At 32.3% G+C, this 15,270-nt stretch overlaps 1 protein-coding gene and 1 long non-coding RNA gene across 4 annotated transcripts; one reads left to right on the top strand and one right to left on the bottom strand.

Moving 5' to 3' along the window:
* The first annotated feature begins 4,094 nt into the window (after positions 1 to 4,094).
* LOC107927138 (uncharacterized) lies at positions 4,095 to 7,763 on the top strand. The gene is made up of 2 exons (XR_001692385.2): positions 4,095 to 4,836; positions 7,227 to 7,763. It is a non-coding gene; the product is annotated as an uncharacterized lncRNA (long non-coding RNA).
* Positions 7,764 to 9,511: 1,748 nt separating this feature from the next.
* LOC107927119 (nuclear transcription factor Y subunit C-2) lies at positions 9,512 to 11,746 on the bottom strand. Of its 3 annotated transcripts, XM_016858120.2 has the most exons (8): positions 11,622 to 11,746; positions 11,393 to 11,528; positions 11,198 to 11,294; positions 11,031 to 11,101; positions 10,749 to 10,943; positions 10,131 to 10,211; positions 9,965 to 10,040; positions 9,512 to 9,675 (listed from the first exon to the last, which is right to left on the bottom strand). In XM_016858120.2, the coding sequence occupies exons 1-7, from the start codon at positions 11,711 to 11,713 to the stop codon at positions 9,966 to 9,968; spliced, it is 747 nt and encodes a 248-aa protein (XP_016713609.1). In that variant the 5' UTR covers positions 11,714 to 11,746; the 3' UTR covers positions 9,512 to 9,675; position 9,965. The 3 variants fall into 3 exon arrangements, with proteins under 3 accessions (XP_016713609.1, XP_016713617.1, XP_016713623.1); XM_016858128.2 differs by lacking the exon at positions 10,131 to 10,211; XM_016858134.2 differs by lacking the exons at positions 9,965 to 10,040; positions 10,131 to 10,211.
* Positions 11,747 to 15,270: the final 3,524 nt, after the last annotated feature.

Here is a 15,270-nt window from a genome sequence, read left to right as displayed (position 1 = left end):
TTATGGAACTCCCGCTCCATTGGGCGTGGATGGGTCGTCAAACTTCACAATCCCCATTTTAATAAATATTTCAATTAGATTTTTAAACGCAGTGCAATTTTCGATTGAATGCCTAATGATTCCAGCATGGTATTCGCACTGAGCATTTGTGTCGTTTCATTTGGGAAAATGAGGTTATATCAGTTCTAGGTAGAAAGGGGACACTACGTGTGCATCGAATAGGTTCTGATATAGCTCCCTATACGTCATAGGTATAGGTGTGAACTGTATCCTTTTAGTATTCATCTTTGTATTGGCTTTTTATCTTGGGGCGCTTTGGTGGTTGACAGTTACCGTCTTCAGTTGGTTTACAGTGAGTGACTTGGAATGACCTTTGTTGTATGTGCTCGTGTTGTTTACCTCATTCTCCCTTTTCCTTGGGGCTGACCTCTTGGTACTATCCCCTGCCTCTATTTTTCCGCTCCTTACCGCGTTCTTGATCATTTCGTCAGTCATCACTATATCTGAGAAGCTTTTAGTGGCACTCTCCAACATATGAGTGATGAATAGAGCCTTTAAGGTATTGATGAACAACATGGTGGTTTCTTTTTCTAGGAGAGGTGGCTGAACTTGTATAGCAACCTCCCTCCATCTTTAGGCGTATTGTCAGAAGCTCTTATTTGATTTCTTTTACATATTCTGCAAGGTGATCCTATCCGGGGTCATGTTCGTTACGTGACTATACTGTTTCATGAAAGCTTGAGCTAGGTCCTTCCATGAGTTGATCTTGTTACGGCTCAATTAGTTATACCATTTGGATGCTGCCCCAACCAAACTGTCCTAGAAGCAGTGAATCAATAGTTGATCATTGTTGACGTACCCAGTCATTCATCTACAAAATAGGGTAATATGAGCCTCGGGGAAACTAGTCCCGTTATACTTCTCAAACTCAGGAGTTTTTAACTTGGGGGGAAGCACCAGGTTTGGAACCTAGCTCAAATCTTTAGCATCGATTCCACAGTGATAGCCAACACTCTCCATCACTCTGAACTTCTCCTCTAACCACCTGCATCGGTCTTCCAATTATTTTGGGAGTTCCACTCTCGCTCTTTCAGCTTCTACCATGTCATCTAGATCAGGGACTACAGGATTAATTGGGTTATCCCCTGGATTAGAGCCTAAGCCTGCTTGATAGTTGATTGGCATCGAGGCACCGACCTGAAATTGTTGGGGCCTAATTGTAACGAATGACCTTCGCGTGTACATCTTGGGTTGCATTTGAGCATTTCTCGTGGTAAAACCAAGAGGGTAAAGAGGATCTTCATTTTTATCTCCAGTATTGACTATAGGACATTTTCCTTTGTCTGGCCTACTGGTCAGCAGTTGTGTTAGCTGGTTTATCATGTTTCTTTGTGACTCTAGCATTTGGTCCCTCATATCCTGTTGGATTTTAGCCAATTGCTCATGCATTTGTGCTTGCATCTATTTTTGCATCTCTTTCTGCATTTGTTCTAACCTTTTCAGTCTTTTATCCATCGCTTTATTTTTTCTTCGGGTTCCATAATGATGTGTACTTGGTAGGTTTTTATCGGTTTTCAGATTAACTGAAATAGTTTTTAACTAATTAGGACCCTTTTGTGATATTCAATGCATATGATGAAATGCAATGCAGATGCATGAAATGAATGCAAAAAGAGACGTTGGTTTTGATTCAATTCTGTTAGAACAAATTTTCTAGATAAAAAATCTCTTTACATAAAGCAGAAACATATACGACCTTGCTCTCATACTCCAGGCAAAGACATCGATCCCTTTCTTCATATCCGGATGTTAAGATCAAACCTCACGAACTTCCCAATGGATGCCTCTACTAGCTCCTTTTTGCTTGATTTGGGCTGCGACCCATTACTCACTTATCCCCGTGAGGTTTGTTAGCTTCTTTAAGAAAGTTGACGGCTCCCGAATAATCTTTGTCGGCTCGAATCCTCGGGCAGCGAAGTATAGTCGTATATTTCTCCACGGACTATCAGCCTTCTCTCATTGTGCTTACTCGAAACATACTCAAATGGCCGTATTATATTCCACTTTATCAAGAAATCCATTTTCCATGACAAGCTCTCTATTTAGCAACTAAACGTGAATCAACACTTTTTTTCTATGATGATGCAATGCAATGTAATTATAAACAAAACAAAACAAAACACGTCAGTACATAAGAAATAAACAACAAATAGAGCACCTATTCGGGTGACCTTTAGGGGTTTGGTGGTTCTATCTAGGGTGGGCTCCTAGGGCTCACTATATGTGGTCTGGTTCTAAAGAAGGGGTACCTGAACTAGCAGATTCCTCGATCCTCACCCATTATAGGCTCATATAGACTTAGTTCAGTTCAGGGGAATACATTTCCCTATGGCTATACGGAGATGAAAATATCACGAAAACATAGGTACATATGTATCCCGGAAGCAATCCGCTATCCTATGCGGAGGTGAAAACCTCACGAAGGACTAGTTTCTCACTCCTACTAAAAAGGGTAGATCGAACGATCATGAAATGCAATATGCGAAAACACCTAAAGATTAAATCAATAAAGCACATATTACAACCAAAATCATAAAAAAATGACGAATGAAATGTAATAAAAAGATCGTATTTTAAAACAAAATTTTCAATTTTCAACGAAAAGACAGAAATTAATCAATTTACGATTTGACTCTCTTATTTCCCCAGTAGAGTCGCCAAGCTGTCGAAACCATTTTGTTTTGTGTTTGAAAAATGAGTCGACATTTTATTTTGAAAATGAAAACAGGGTTCGTCACCAATCCTTTTTTATAAGGTGTGATCGGGTTACCTTATGATTAATCATTCTAATAAAATATTGTGATTTATTAAAATAATAATTTTAGTCTATGAAATTCAAGAAAATGAGTTCAGGAGTCGATTGCATACGAGGAAGGATTAGCACCCTCATAATGCTCAAAATTGGTACCTAATTGATTAATTAATGTCTTAACGTCGAAAGTTGAGAACTCGAAAAAATTTAAAGTATGATTCTCTCCTTTTTATTAATGTTGATTAAAAAATTTGAACGAATTAAAACGAGTATTGAAGGCCCTCTCGTCTCGAAGTACCAAAATGTCATATCCCGTAAGTTAGGACACTGCATTTGAATCCCTCGAAAGTAAGCTAGCCTTTTAAATTTTTATTTTAAAAGCCGTGCTTTAGTTTTTAAAAGGATATTTGGTTGTTTAAAATTCAACGAGAAAAATCGAAACCCCGTGAGTTAGGGTACGACATTCTCGAGTTCCTAAACACCAAATATTTTCTTTGTTTTGTTTAAAACGTATTTTGAAATTCGAAGGAATATTGGCTATTTAGATTTAAGGAGAAGATCAAAACCCTGTAAGTCAGAGCATGACTTTCTCGAGTTTCTAGATGCTAAATATTGCATTTATTTTAATTAAAACCTATGTATCTTAAAGCTTAAAAGGAGTATTCGGCTATTTCGGGTTAACGAGAAAATCGAAATCCCGTAAGTTAGGACACGATTTTCTTGATTTCCAAAATGCAATATATTACCGATTTTTATTTCCTCCCATTTTATAAATTCGTGTGAAAATCATCATAACATTAAAAGGGTATATGAATAAAATATGTTATCGAATGGTGACGGCATGAGTATACTAACAACAGTTCATAAGATACAATTACAATAATCATGTGACTTAATATCAATATTAGCAATCAACGATGTATGAAATAAATGATAACAATAACGATAGATAATAACAATAATAAAAGTAAGTAAAAGGAAATATGAAGTGCATAATAAAAGGAAATAGATTAATCCAAAGTATTTAAAAATAAGAGGTAAATAATGAATAAATGAAATAAATATGTAGGTACATGATATAAATAATATTAATTATTTTTAAAAATAATGAGTTATAAAATAATGAATAAATTGATAAATAGAGTTTAATCATGAAAACAAATAATGAGTAAATAGGTTGATAGATATTACATATAAATATTATTTAAGTTTTAGTATTAAAAAAAAGGGAACATATAAACAAGAATACACAATTAATGAAATCAATTAAGCCGGGATTGAATTGAAATCAAAACAGAATTAAAAGGAACAAAATGGAATGAAAATAAGATATTGGGCCCAAATTGTGATACGTGAATGAGATGGGGGACCAAATGGGGCAATATCCCTGTCCTCCAAAACACATAACTTCAATAAAGACTGAAATTGAATACTACAAAAATTACAGGGCAAAAATTAAAAGAAAAGAAAAAGGAAACAGGGTCGAATTGCAACAGACCACGAAAGCGGAGGGACCAGCTCCGAAAATAACCCGTTAGAGTAAAAACACACGGATCTTGGCCTACGCGGGTCGGGTCATCAGGTTAGTCCCTATATACAGCGTCGTTTTGGGGCGCTTTGCAGCTGAATGAAACGGTGCCATTTCTTTGTGCTTATAAAAGGCAAAAGAAACTCTTTAAATTCATTCTTTTTGTGTTCTTTAAAGAAAAAGGGAGAGAGAGGCTCTTTTCTCTCTGGGGAGAACCTATATTCCGGCCATAGGGCTCGGTGAGCCTCCGCCATGGCTCCACCGTAGCCGACCATCGAAAACGTACAAAATCGGCCTCCTCAAACCCCTTTTAAGTCCCTTTTCTAAAAGCTAAAAAAGGGTTTCTTTTTGCTTCAAAAATCAAAATAAAGTAATGCATAAGAAGGGGAGAGAACTAGGCCTCTATCGTCTTCCAAATCCTCATCAGAACCCTAAGGGGTTTAGAGGTATTCAGATGCCGCGGCCTCTGACGACGGTAGAAGAGGAATCGCCTCTGGTAAGTGTTCTCTCCTTTTTATTTTTTTATGTATTTCTATCAATATTTGTATCAAGAGAGGATTAAAAAAAAACTAAAACAATCACCTTTGGCCAATACTGTTTCCTTTGATCAATCTATTTGTTTTCTCTCTATTGATTTTTTTGTATTCGTAACCTAGTTTTTTTTTTGTATTGATTGTCTATGTAGGTAAAAAAAAATCAAAAGCCAATTTCTTTATATTAGAATAAGAAAAATAAATGCAACATTTTGTTGTTTTTTTGTTTGTTGTTTGGGCTTAGGGTTAGTTGACTTGTTGGGGGTTTGGGTTTAGTTAGCTTTGGGCTGGTGTTTAATTTTGGTTTGGGCTTGTAATGGGTTTGGTATTGGTTGTAAATGGACCAGTCTTATTTTGTTTAGTTTATTTTATTTTTTTGTTTTTGTTTTGTATGGCAAAATTGGGTCCCTACACAAGTGTTTTCAAACTCATAAATCTAATTAAATTGATTTAGAGTATTTCTTATAATCCTAAAAGTCCTTGAAAATTCCTCTACAATTGTTTTAGTAAAGTCTAGAAACTTATACGAAACCCCTGGCCCACTTGTGTCGATACAATTGAGATAATAATCTCTCATGATTCTAAGGGAGAAGTACCGCACAAAGCCCTAGGAGTATCGATGCAACTAGAGTTATATCAATACTAGCCAAGACTGGTATCGCAACAAGTCAGACAATGAGCACCTCTAATTTTCCATAAACATGTATCAATGCCCTTGAGGAATTGTATCGCAATAAGTCAGATAGTAAGTTCCATTTATTCTTCCCTCAGACTTGTATTGTTATTAGCCCAATTGTATTGATACCACAACCTCTAATGGCTATAATTTTTAAGACTTCTATTGGTACCAAAACACTTGTATTGGTACAAGTCATCTGCAAAATATAATTAATGTGTCAACTCAGTGTTGCAACGGCTCCAATTTGTGTCTAACAACTCCAAACGTCTCCAGACTTGTTAGATGGTACAAATATGGTTCAATGACTCCCAAATGAAGATAAGAAACAAGCTTTCAAAGATTAAAGTGCAAAAATTCAATCTTTTACCTAGTTTTTTTTTTTAACTTGTGAACACTTGTGAGTTCCACTCTTATTCATTTACTACTTAAAAACCTAAAAACGCAAATTGACACTAAAATGACTCGATTCTACTCAAAATATGCTAAAGTGTGTGCAAAGGCACAACAAATAAACATGTCAAATCACAATAGATCAAAAAGCAGAAACTTAATTACAAATTATTTAAGCTCTAATCATATATGTTCAATCAGTAATTCGCTAGCTCAAGATAACTAAAAACGAATTGCATGTAGAACCAATAATATGAAATGAATGAAAACGATAAAGTAAGGGAAATATACCATATACATCACTACATGCAGTAAATGCGTTTTCTCACTAACTACAAAAGATAACTTAGAAATTAATTTAAGATCTTTGAATTATTTAATTAATAGAAATTAAACAATTAAAGTTCGAAGTGAGAATTAAATTAATTAATAATTATGGATTTTTTTAATAAGACAATTAAATATAATTCTTCATAGATTCTAGTACAATAAAGTTATCATGATTTAAACAGAATTAGAATTTGGTTGAAAAAATAATTTAATTGAGAAATTAATTTAGTTAATTTATTCCATTGACTTAATTAATTAATATTTTGAGAAATAAAAAATATATATTGGGTTGAATAAATTATAAGTGTTGGATAAAAGTCTCGATAACACATATAATTAGACCAAATATATAAAAGGGGCCTTACTCTAAGGGTGTCGCCACCCCTTACTCTTCTACTTAGACTAGAAGTTGTATTTACTATTTAAATATTGTTATTTAATTAGATCTTATTCGAATAGAACTCTTGTACTATTTCTCTATGAATAGGAATGATGTGTTAAGCTTTTCAATGCACATTATTCATGTCGTTATTCTGTTAAAAAATAGTGAAATTTTATTTTATAGAATAAATTCTATTTTCTTGGAAAATGCATAATTTCGGTTATAAAGAGAATGACCTTTCCTATTGAAAATTAATAAAGTCTTCATTCTGTGCAATTGATTCATGATACTTTGATCCCATACTCAAAGTAATTCATGGTTCGAGAATAGTAGAGAATGTCGTTTAGTAGAGAGCCATTATTAACTTAATTGTCTTATACAAAGCACAAATATAATTCTAGTTAATGCTTATTCCTATAAATATCATAATGGCTCGGTTTTAAAGAAAAAATTTGCACTTTCATTGTGCCTTAAAGCACTATTTTCTAAACCGTTTTTTCCAACTAGAAGATCCTTTACTTTTCTCCATTGACCTCTTAGGGAATCTTTTCATCTTCTTGTTTTATTTGTAGCTTACGAAGGAATGTATCAAGCATGCACCGATATATTGCGGTCCCCGTAAGTCATGTTCCACATTCTGAAACTTTTCTATTCACCTTTATATCATTTTAAAGGCTAAGATGTTACGCTCAATGGTTGCACAAGTGAGCTTGATATGGGATGGTTCTCCTCGTGTCCTTTTAATTCGTGATGATAAGATGTAGCATTTTCTACACTTACATTTGATAAGGAGATTTAAGGAGCCATCATGTTTATATGAAGGGAGTCATTAAGGGATCCATTCATTACCTCTCATTGAAGGAAGGCCTTCACTTTTACATACTTAAGTAGTTAGCTTTGTTTGTGATTATCTTCTTCTCTCATCAAGCCACTATTCAATAAGCTATAAGGCATTTTTGTTCTAATAAGGAGATCTAAGAAGATGATATGATGTGGTGAATGTTTCCTTTGTGTGCCTTGACCTTTTCATGTGCTCGACATGACATTACTTCTCTTGGCATAAATAAAGTATTCTCACTCTAACTTAATAAGGAAGTGCATCAAACTAATCTGAGTCTTTTTCTTCCTATAAGCTCGTGCATCTTTTATATTAGAAGTTACTCTAACTTTATTTTAAGCTGCCCCTTTTGTTTATTCATTGGCAAGTAACATTTTGTTTCACACAAAGGGTTCGTGTTGTTGGCCTCACTAAGTGCTTGATCTTGGAGGGAACCTATTCGCCCTTCTCTCGTTTTTGCCTTTATTTTTTAAAAGGAGATGGTTGTTGTATGCTAGAATCCAAAGACATCCTTCTATTTCACCAATATTTTGAGGCTTTAGGGATTCTTTTTACCATGATGTCTCCCTTCCTCCTTTTTTGGGAGCAAGGTCTTCATTTTGTAAATGTCTTTGATTGGCCTTTCCTTACATCTACTTAAATGGCATCCTTCAAGTTGAGGTAGTCATTTGTTGTGTGGCCTATATTATTGTGAAGTAGTCACTCAATTATGGACTTCTTCCTCTATAGACTAAACCATATAGGAAGAAAGGTTCCTAATATTCCTTTACTTTCACCAAGAATTTTTCTTTGTGAGGTATTCAAAGGCAAGTATTAAAAGAAGAGTGTCAGTGATACCCTTTTCAGGTGCTTTGGGCGTTGATAGTTTCAGTATCCTACTATAGCTTCATCTTTACTCCATTAGGCAAAGTGGTGGTTTGGTTTCCCTGTAAGTCAAGGCAATACTAATGTTCCAAAGATCATCTTTGGCCTCGAGAAGATTCTTTTTCTTCTTCCTTTCTCAGCTTCTCATTATCTTTCTAGGTTCCTTTCGGGGCACATTCTTAGAGTTGAGCCAAAAGAAACTCATTTTGGGCTTGTAATTCTCTATACTATTGGGTTGTAGATCGAAAATCCTCTTTGATCCTTGGATCTTAATAATATCTCTCCTCTTGATAATCAATAAAAAGATATGAAAGAGTGTGATGGTTGTCCCATCGTTAAAATTGTGGGAAAGATGGAAGGTAAGTTTTTATATTGTCATCATGACCTCGATATTCAATTTTATGTTATGCTGATAATGGCTAGCATCTTGGTCTTCTTGATCCTGATAATGATAGCTCTCCAACGATAACCATATAATTTTTTGTTTGTTTCTCATAGACTTCATCAATTATTATAACAATTAAGTTATATAAGATGTTAGGGAATACAAAGTGGTGGCCCACATCTCCTGTGGCATGGAGAAGCACTAAGGATGGAGGTTCGGAGGGTTAGAGGTGATACTCGAGTTGAGTGTAAGCTATATGGTTGATCTTGTGTATCTATCCCTTGTCTTGATGCCAAGAGGAAGTATTTACAAAGAGAGACTGGCTTGGCGTGGTTCTCAATCATCAAGTGTTTTACTTCATAGGTACAGGCGGTAGAGTGGTGGATTGTTAGCTAGGAGCTTGTTGGTGCTAATGTGAGGGGATTATATGAGATGCCTGGTTGGAGCATTGTTAATTCTTAGAGATCATAAATTGATACGTATTGACAGAATCTCTCACCATATATTTTTAGGGATTGTGTTCGCCCGCCTCATGTGATGTGATGTTTTGGTGAAGTGAAGTTAGGACTATACTTCTGGCAAAGTCAGAAAATTAAATTTCGTCCAATTTTACTGGACTTTGGATAACTCAACGATGGATGAAATGGAGAGGGTATAACGGTTTTAATTACCTTTTAATATAATATTTTTATTGTGTCAATGTTAAAATTATGTACAAACTAAAGGCATATTCTATGAATAGGGGGATAAAGGAAAATGAAGATGCCAAGTTGAAATATATATTAAGTTATTATTATAAAATAGATAAGACAATCTATATGAATGTAAAATAATTATATATAAAATAACTCTGGATTTCATTTTTCTTTTACTAAGGCTGCTTCTTCATATTCCACACACGATTGCAATTTTTGTAATCAGCCAGCTTCATTCACTGCATAAACAAGAGAACCAGTCATGTATACTATGTAAAGGCAAAACAAATAAAAATAAAAGGTCTATGAACTATCCCTTAATAGTTAATATAAAGAACTTTCAAAAGCATTATACAAACTAAAATAGTAATGTATACCATCAAAGTATCAAGCAATGCATTATATAAATTCACAAAAGATAAATATCCCAGATTTTTTTCTTTAATTGAACCCAGTTCAAACCTAATTATTATTAATTCCTAATGTTGTGCAAAAGTGAAACTCTATTTCATATTAAATATCATATACCTTAATCGAACTCATGAGAGGACATAGGAGGTTTAATCATATATTGTTGAGCTTCTGGGCTTCTAATAACCAGCTCCTACGAAGTAAATAAATAATAATAGAATTAAACCACAATTTTTCTAACAACAAATCAAATAATTATTTTTGAACTCATTCTAATTCTCACAGCATTCATGTCCAACAAAGGAAACTGCGGTTGGTTAACAGGATGATGCTCATTTTCCTCGAGAAATTTCCCATCATCATCCTACAAAAATTCGTAGTGTTCAAATAGTCCTACCCACCTCAAATGTTGACTTGTAAGGTAGGGAATCTAATAATAGCTATGTTATATAAGAATTAAGTAATGTTTGTGCATTTTGTCCTCTCTACTCAAAAAATAGATATATTAATTTTTATATGTTAGATTAAAAAGCAAATTGATCAGTTCTGTTAAAAAAATTCATTTATTTATACTGTTAAAAACTGAAATAGCTAACAAAATTATCAGATAGTGACATGTGTACCTTATGATGACATATAAGTCCCAGTTTTTAATAGCAGAACAGCAGAAACAGATGAAATTTTTATCATGATCAGCTTGCTCTTTTGACAAACATACAATAACTAATTTACTCACTTTTTTAGTAAAAGGGATAAAATGTAATCTGATAAAATGTAATACTCTTAATATAGGACTTTTACCGAGACTTGATATATGAATTTGAAGATTATACAACTTTGGCTCATTGATAGTTTTGTAGCATTTGAATGTATTATGTACTGCATTGATATATAAAAGGACCTTGTGGTTAATCAACGGGACGACATCAAATAAGAAATGGAGTGCCTCCTCTTGCCTTATCGCCTTGGAAACGTCACAGCGCTGTAGGGTTCCGCGTTTGTCTTCTTCAGTATGCAGCCATGCACGAAGGGTGAGCTCTAGAATGAAGAGCTCACAGGCCTTGGAGAACAAGATAGGAGTGTCTGCACTGATCATCTAGTGCAACTTATGAAATATTGGTAAAAAGTCCATCAAAATTGAAAATATAAAATAAAATCATATGAAAATTAGTAATAAATTAACCTTCACATCTTTATCAGATTTCATAATCCTCTTGATCCTTGCCAGAGGTAGCTGATGGTGGCTCTTGAAAGCTTTAATTCAGTATAAAAGCAAACAGGCACACAACACAACAATCAGAAAAAAAGCAGAATAACAGATGAAAAGAGAAAGGAAAATTATTAAGGGACCTGAAATGTTATGAATCTCCAACATTTGTTGGTACCAAAACAACTCTAGACTGCGTTTCTGGACCAGAAGATGTGATTGCTTCACTTCTTCACCGTCCTTCACCAAGACATAAGAAGATTAAAATGAATAATAATATGGATAGTACATTTAATATAAAAAGAAAATATGATTTTCAAAGGAAAGAAAAAGGCAACCTCATTGGAAGGCTGGTGAAACGGTAACATGAAAGAAGTCATTGGCATGAAGTTATGAATTTGAGGAGAAGAGGTTGCAGAAGGTGTGAACTCCATAGATTGATTCAAGTCCATGGTTAACCTTTCTAGCGTAGGCCTGTTCATGTCAAGATTCAATGGATCAATATATATAGTGCAGTCTGATTAATCTGAATGAAAAAAGAATTTGATTCCTCTAATTTTAACCTACCAGGTGGTGTTTGTCATAATGAGTTGAGCATCTTTTTTGAGTGAACTTCTGTTCAAAAAGGTTTTAGAATCAACATACACTACCATTAGCATAGGATGGGATTTAGTTTTCGTCCTTAAAAACTGCAAACCTGTTTACTTTTCTTTTTTAACTTTGCTTTCAGCTATGATGTCAACACTGTGTGCGGGGGAAACCAGAAGCAGTTAAATACCAGTTCATTTTAATTCCTTGTTTTCCTGCATTTATTAATATAGTGTCAAAAACTATTGATTTTCACAGTAATTAAAGTAGATGCTTTCAATAAATGTTGTTTTTAAAGTGAAACCAACTTTATAAGATGTTTAGAATTAATCCATAGATATCCAAGCTTCCACAAGAGAAATCCATTCGGATGTAGTAAATTTATGGTTCCCTGCAATTGTTTGATATTTGGCCTATTATCTATGCTTCTATATATACAAGTAATGTCCCAAGGGTTTTAATTTATTTGTTTTTTTTTTGTGTGTATGATTTGGAAATTTGTTTTTTATTAGTTTTCTTTGCATTATAAAAAAAATAAATTTCAGTATTGGTATTCCTATGTTTAAATTTGATATTTAATTTCTAACATAATTTAGTTTTTATATTTTCATATTATTATTAATTAGTTCAAATAATCAATATTATTAAATTTTACCTGATTATATATAATTTATATGGCTTCCTATTTCTTTTGTTTGTTTTTTTTAATATTATAAGATAATGGTCTAATTTTAGTTTTAGTCTCTATACTATGCTGAGACTTGATATTTAGTCTACTTTAATTTTGACATAATCTGTTCTCTCTACTTTAAAATTTCATTAGTATTGTTAACTATTTCAATCAAAAAATGTTCATATCATTTTTTAAAAACTCTATTCCAAAAAACATTTTACTGTGACAAATTTGAAAAGTTTTTAAGAAAAAATCAAAATCAGTATTTTCAATATTATTTTTATTGCTACATCACTACCAAATGAATGCTCTTTTTTTTTTAATTTCAAAATGTTACACCAGTAAATTTAATAGAAGAATTTTAACAATAATAATAACGTGACCTAGATTTTTAAATTTCAAAAGTAGACTGATTAATTTCTTAAAAATAAAAGTAGAGTGATTAACTTCCAAATGTATAGAGTGTATAAGAACTTAAAGTATATTTTAACCTTTAAATTTCTACTCTATAATTTGACACAAATAAATAATCAATTCAATGTAAAGCGTAGACCGAAAACCATAGTAATACATATAATAATTAAATCATTATAAGTTAATTATTATTAGAAATAATTTTTGAAATAAAAAATAAAAAATTATTTAGGGATATTATTTCACACAGCCAATGGAGTTTAAAAACTTTTCGAGCAATGTTGAATGGGTGATATATATCCTTTTGATGGGGTACTAAAATAATAAATAATAATAATTCAAAAAATGAGAAGTGTTGTAGTATTTGAACCTTATATGTAGAATTAAAAATTTTGACTAGAATATTGTAAAATCAAATGTTGTAGTATTTCAAAATTATTTGGTATATTCTAGTGGAGTTTAAAAACTCCATAAACAAATTATAAACAAATTGAGAACATGACATGTGGTTTTAAGATATAGTAAAAAAATTAAAAAGTTAAAAATATAAAATGAATGGGACGTATGACAAATTTTTAATTCTACTTGTGGGGTTAAAAGGTGCAGATCTAGTGTAAGAAATAACAACTTGTATATGAAACAATAGTAAAAAGTCTTTTGAATTGACCAATATGGTTATTATTATTCAATTTATTTTTAAATTATCATTATAAATATTTTATTTTTAATAATATTTATTTGATTTAAAATTTTTGGAGTGAATAGAATTTAGTGATATTTTGATTTATAACACATGAAAAAAAAACAAAAAAAAACAATTTTTTTAGGATTTGAAATAAATAATGAAAAGAAAAGAAAAGGAATTTTCAAAAAAATATTGAAACATTAAAATTAAATAGAATAAAAATAAAATGTTTTCGATATTTTAAAATATCTTTTTTTTAAATTTCTTTTAATTAACCAAAACTTACAAAAATTTTAAAAAAAATAAACACTTATCAACACAATAAAAAAATAATACAAAGAAATAAAAGGGCACTAACTAATCCAACTATCTTTTAATTGATATTACTTAACTAGTAAACAAATCGAACAACTATTCATGGTTATGCCATTATAATTCTCGGTAACGGCATCAACAACTTTATAGTCCACGTACATTTCACTTGCAAAACATATATATTAACAATTTTTAGCACAGAAAAATCGCAAACATAACAGTGTCAAGATGTAATATAATAGTACTCTTTTATAATGAAATACTTATACAAGCATTCGAAAGATCGTTTTCCTTAAGTATTGATTAGTAAACCATGAACTAGTTACACGACTTACTAGTTAGGAAATTATCAACTTACTTTGCTTAATGATTGATAATGAAATCAATATCAAAATCATAAAAGAGTTAACCTAGATTGTTTACTAAGTAAGCTAACCTACAAGTCCTCTTTCTTTATTAGACTAATGCAATTAACAATGCGATGATCAGTTGTTCAACTAGTTACTAATTGAATTGACATGCATGTTTAGATTGTATCATCATTCCTAATGGAAATCCCTTCTCAATCATATTGACACTTAGGAACTATTGCCTAGGATGTTCTCTTAGTCTCACTTAGTTAATAGCTCACCTCGGTCTCACTACTCAGTATGATCATTTTAAGGTTTTACATGGTAAAATCTCCTCCTAGTCTCATCTATGAACATTTTCAACTAGAGGCGTCAATTCTAGTTTACTAAACATCTTAACACAATCAAATAATAAACCAATCATCATGTAACGCCCTCAACCCGACCAAATTCACCAGGTCTGAATCTCAAGTGTTACTTCCCTTGTACTTAGCAAAAACTTTTAAAGAAAGTCAACTTGTACTATTGACTTAAAACATATTCCTTATTATTTTAACTAAGATCTTACTATTAAATAAATAAAGAAAAATATTTAAAAAGATAAAATAATACATCAGACTTGTCACAAGTTTTTACAACACATAAGTTTACAGAAAACAAACACGATAAGGCGTAATCCTACTATATGCCTTATTACTAAGTTGTCCACTGTATGCATAATAACCCGGATCGTCGCTTCCTTGGTGCCTTCCTGGCGTCGTCCTTCTTGGCGAACTCTTTCAAACAACATCACTTGAAACATAAACAAAACACTTGTAAGTTACAGAAACTTAGTGAGTTTGAATTCAAAATACCTTGGAACCTTTCTTGCTAAATTCTACATTCTGGATATTTGGATTACCAAATCTGTCTTTGGCAGATACCTACACATTGTTTGATACCTATATATTTACTTATGCGCCACTTGCCATACTTATTGTATCATACTTAACTAATTGGCTGACTTCAGATTTTACCGGATGATACTATCTTTTCTCTTCTATTTAGACAACTTTCAACATTTATTCTAAAATAGTTGACCACAGATACTATTCTCTTGGCGGATACTACTTATTCACTTTTGGCGGATTCTAACACCAAGTTTTATTAATCATATTATTAGTCATAACATACCTTGACTCAAATTCCATA

Source organism: Gossypium hirsutum, chromosome A12 (genome assembly GCF_007990345.1).
Source record: "Gossypium hirsutum isolate 1008001.06 chromosome A12, Gossypium_hirsutum_v2.1, whole genome shotgun sequence".
In the NCBI taxonomy this organism is placed as follows: Eukaryota; Viridiplantae; Streptophyta; class Magnoliopsida; order Malvales; family Malvaceae; genus Gossypium; species Gossypium hirsutum.
This window is presented reverse-complemented; position numbering and strand designations above follow the sequence as displayed.